Source organism: Myotis lucifugus, unplaced genomic scaffold, assembly GCF_000147115.1.
Source record: "Myotis lucifugus unplaced genomic scaffold, Myoluc2.0 scaffold_420, whole genome shotgun sequence".
NCBI classification, from domain to species: domain Eukaryota; kingdom Metazoa; phylum Chordata; class Mammalia; order Chiroptera; family Vespertilionidae; genus Myotis; species Myotis lucifugus.
In genome coordinates this window covers 719,679-723,674 of record NW_005871468.1, presented here as the reverse complement: position 1 = coordinate 723,674, position 3,996 = coordinate 719,679, and the positions used below count along the sequence as shown (strand labels likewise).

Genomic DNA, 3,996 nt, shown 5'->3' with positions numbered 1-3,996 from the left:
GTTTGAAGTTTGGTGAGCAGCTGATGTGAGAGGAATGGAGTCTGACCCCTGGTTTCTGGCTTGAGTAAGTTGGTCACGTCTGCAGGAAACACAGGAGGGACAGGGTAGCAGCGGGGGCAGAGAATGTGCTCGCGTTTAGGATATTGATCTCTGCCCCTCCTTCCGCCCATTCTCCTCACCCAGCTCTTCCTCCCCAGCGCCGTGGGGCTTGCTCCCCTGCCCTCACCTCTTCTCACCCCCTTCCCCTCAGATGGTCCATCCAGTCTCCTAACTGTAAACACTAAGTCAGCAATCCCAGATTTACCTCGCGGTCCAGACCTCTCTTCCCAGCAGCCTGGGATGTCCACTCAGCTTCTCATCTCCACCTTAATGTCCCACAGGCACCCCAACCTACACAGTTTGGACCCCATTTTCCTACCCACAAAGCCCACCTCTCCCCAATCTTCCCGATGGCACCACAAGCCACTCAGCTCTCAAGCCAAACTCCTAGGAGTTATTCCTGACGGCCCCTTTCCCTTATTTTCTGTCAAGTTAATCATTAAAGTAAGTCAAGTCTCCCACCAAAATAGGTCCTGAATTTTCCTCCTCTGTCCCTCTCCTCTAAGTCTCAAAAGTTCAAGCTGCTGTCATCTTTCTTAGAACCTGGACCCTACAGTGGCCCCTGTCTGGTCTCCCGGGCCTCCTCCCCACCATCTACACACAGTGGCCAAGGGAGGGTCCCTCATGCGGCTTCACTGGCACTAGCCCCTCGCACTTCTTCCTGCCCCTGGTCCTTAGCACATGCTGTTCCCCTCTCTGGAATATTCTCTCCACTGGCTCGTTCTTTCCCTCTTGGCAGTAAGTATAGTTTCTCCAGAGAGATCTCTAACCACCCATCTCTCTCACAGCATCTTGTTCTTTTTGTCAGAGCATTTCTCACTTTGTAGTTGTAAATGTTTTTTTATTCCATTTATCCACTAACATCTGTGCATCGAGCCTGTTATGCCAGCCATCATGCTAGGGGCAAAGGTGCAATGTTGAGTAAAAGCACACATGACAGGCGCTTAGCGAGAATGTGGAAGGCAGAGGGGCCTCTGTGACTTCTGGGTGGAGAGGAGAATATAGGTGTTTGGGACTGATGCTGGGAGTCGGGTATGGGTCATTAAAGTCACATGAGATCACCCGGGATGAGGCTATGGCTTGGGAAAAGCAGGTCAGTGTGTGCCTGGACTTGCATCCGGCCTTATCCCAGAAAGGCTTTCAGGGGTGTTGAGTTTGGACCCCTTGTGAGTGCCCCGGTGTACGGGAAAGGCAGAGGAGAAGTCATCGGGGAGACTGGAGTAGCTAGAGAGGTCGATAGAAGTCACGGAGAAGGTAGGGTTCATGAAAGGAGCCAGGAGTGACGAGAGGCTTTAGGATGCTGCTCTGTGGTCAACAGGAAAATACTAGTATATCAGGGTCAAGTAAAACAGATGTTGGACAGCCTGCTCTTAACACTTGACCGGTGGTTGCCTGAGTGCCAGGTGGAGGAAGGAGGCAGGCTAGCAGGCAGGGCGCTGGGCAGCGGGAAATGAGTGGAGAGGATGCGGAGGGGCCCACGGATGAACTACTCGGGAAAGAAGCTTGGCTCTGAGGAGACAGAGAAGTGGGCAGGCGCAGGTTAGAGGAAGCTCATTGCTTCGTGGCACACGCAGGGGTGGGGTTTGGTGGGGTTTTTGCCGGAGCAAGTAAGAGGGACAGGTTGAAGGCCAGGGAAGAAAGGTGGTCTCCGAGGTGGATGGAGGCAGAGTCCTGAGCACAAACAGGGAGCTCTGACCTGAACCCGAGTCTGGTGGCTTCGCTAGGAGAAATGGGACTATAGTGTGCAGGCTGGGCCTGGGAATCGATCCGACTTCAGCCCCCTTCTCCCCACTTCCATGTAAGACATGGGTGACTTGAAAAGTTGCCTTACCTCCTGGGTCATGGTTTTCTCTTCTGCACAAAGCTCATTGAGATCTTGAGGTCCCCACGTACCTTCTATTCTGGGGAATGGATGAAAGAAATGCAGGTGGCTGTTAAGATTGACAAGGGCATTAACAGGGCAATTAAATCGATATTTTGATTAAAATATTTCAGTAGTGTGTTTCATTCATGTAACAGTTTTTTCAAATGAGAGCACCAAGTGTGGATGGTGCCCTGTGTTGAACTTCTGTTTAGAATCCCATCATTAGAGGTGTTAGGTCTGTGTGGACAATGTGGACCCTCAGCTGAAGGATCTGAGAAGTGTAACCATCATTAAGCGTAGCTTAGGCGCTGATTCTTTTTAGGAGGCTCCTTCCAAATTTGTGTTCTTGCCCTTTAATAAGTTTATTCACACTTTGAGGAGATAGCTGAAGTTTACTCATTCCCACAAATCTGAACTAATGCAATCTCTCCCTGCAACTTGGATGGCGTTTTTACTAAAATCCTAATGACTGATGAGAGATGGCTCTGGGCCCTAGTTCCTGAGCCATAGTCATTAAGTGGATTTGCTTTGTACAGTCTATATTTTTACATATATCTTTATAAGCCTTTCCTGTTCTGAGACTTGTCATAATATCCATTTGTGTATCAATAATGCCAGCCAGTGATCTCTCATTTACCAAGTAATTGTGTATGTAACAGGCAAATGTTATCGGGCAGTGAGTCCCTGAAAGTAGCGCAGCGGAAGGCATCTGCTGGTATGTGGTCTGAAGCTGTCAGAGCTACACTACCCGCCCTTGAAGTGTGTGGCTGTTGGTCCCACGGCTTGTGCAGTGTCTCCGTATGCTGACTGCCTCCCTAGATGGCATCTCTCCTCATCTGTCCACAAGCTTGTGCTGCTGCACTCACTGTGTCCTGTCTTCCCTGCGGGAGAGTGGGTTTGACTTGTTGTCCTCTTCCTCTTTATGTTCACCAGTGGACCGGATTGTGGGCCTGGATCAAGTCACTGGGATGACGGAGACAGCTTTTGGCTCTGCCTATAAAACCAAGAAGGGCATGTTTCGAACCGTCGGCCAGCTCTACAAAGAGTCTCTCACCAAGCTGATGGCGACTCTCCGCAACACCAACCCCAACTTCGTTCGCTGCATCATTCCAAACCACGAGAAGCGGGTATGTGTCCAGCACGTGCTGGGATCGGACACTGAACGAGGTCGGGGCGGAGCGGTTCAAAGATAACACTCTCCTTTGCTGGTCAGGCTGGGAAACTGGACCCGCACCTCGTGCTGGACCAGCTGCGCTGCAACGGTGTGCTGGAAGGCATCCGCATCTGCCGCCAGGGCTTCCCCAACCGGATCGTGTTCCAGGAGTTCCGGCAGAGGTATGGGCCGCTCGCTCACCTTTTCCACGTGCCTCGCAGCATGAGGGTGGGAGGCATTCTTTTCCTGTTCCCTGGAGAGTCCGATTTCTTCACATGTGGGAAAGGCTAATCCTTATTACCTTCACTTTTGGTCAAGACTATTGAGGGCCTGCTTCATGGGGAGGTCATGCTGTGACTGCTATGGTACTTCAAAAACTGCTCTGTCTGCAGGGTCAGCTGAGGCTTACAGTTGCTCATTTAAACAGTTCCATTTGGGGCTTGAACTTTTTGTTGTTGTTGTTAATCCTCACCTAACAGTATTTTTCCATTGATTTTTAGAGAGAGTGGAAGGGAGGAAAGAAGGGAGGGAGGGAAACATCAATGTGAGTGAGACACATCGATTGGGTTGCCTCCCATACTCACCCCCACCAGGGCTGAGGATCGAACCTGCAACCCAGATATGTGCCCTTGACCTGGAATTAAAGATCGAACCTGCAACCCAGATATGTGCCCTTGACCTGGAATTAAAGCCGAGACACTTCAGTGCTCAGGCTGATGCTCTAATCATTGAGCAACACCTACCAATGCTAAACATAATTATATTTTTTAATATATATATTTTTATTGCTTTCAGAAAGGAAGGGAGAGGGAGAGAGAGATAGAAACATCAATGATGAGAATCATCGATCAGCTGCCTCCTGCACACCCCCTACTGGAGA

The 3,996-nt window shown here is 50.3% G+C and overlaps 1 protein-coding gene across 1 annotated transcript in view; it reads left to right on the top strand.

Moving 5' to 3' along the window:
- The window catches only part of MYH10 (myosin heavy chain 10), a 129,134-nt gene that overhangs the window by 90,749 nt on the left and 34,389 nt on the right, over window positions 1–3,996 (top strand). Inside the window, exons 15-16 of the mRNA XM_023743952.1 lie at window positions 2,897–3,090; window positions 3,177–3,298. Coding sequence (XP_023599720.1) covers window positions 2,897–3,090; window positions 3,177–3,298 — 316 coding nt within the window. The remainder of the gene's footprint in view (window positions 1–2,896; window positions 3,091–3,176; window positions 3,299–3,996) is intronic.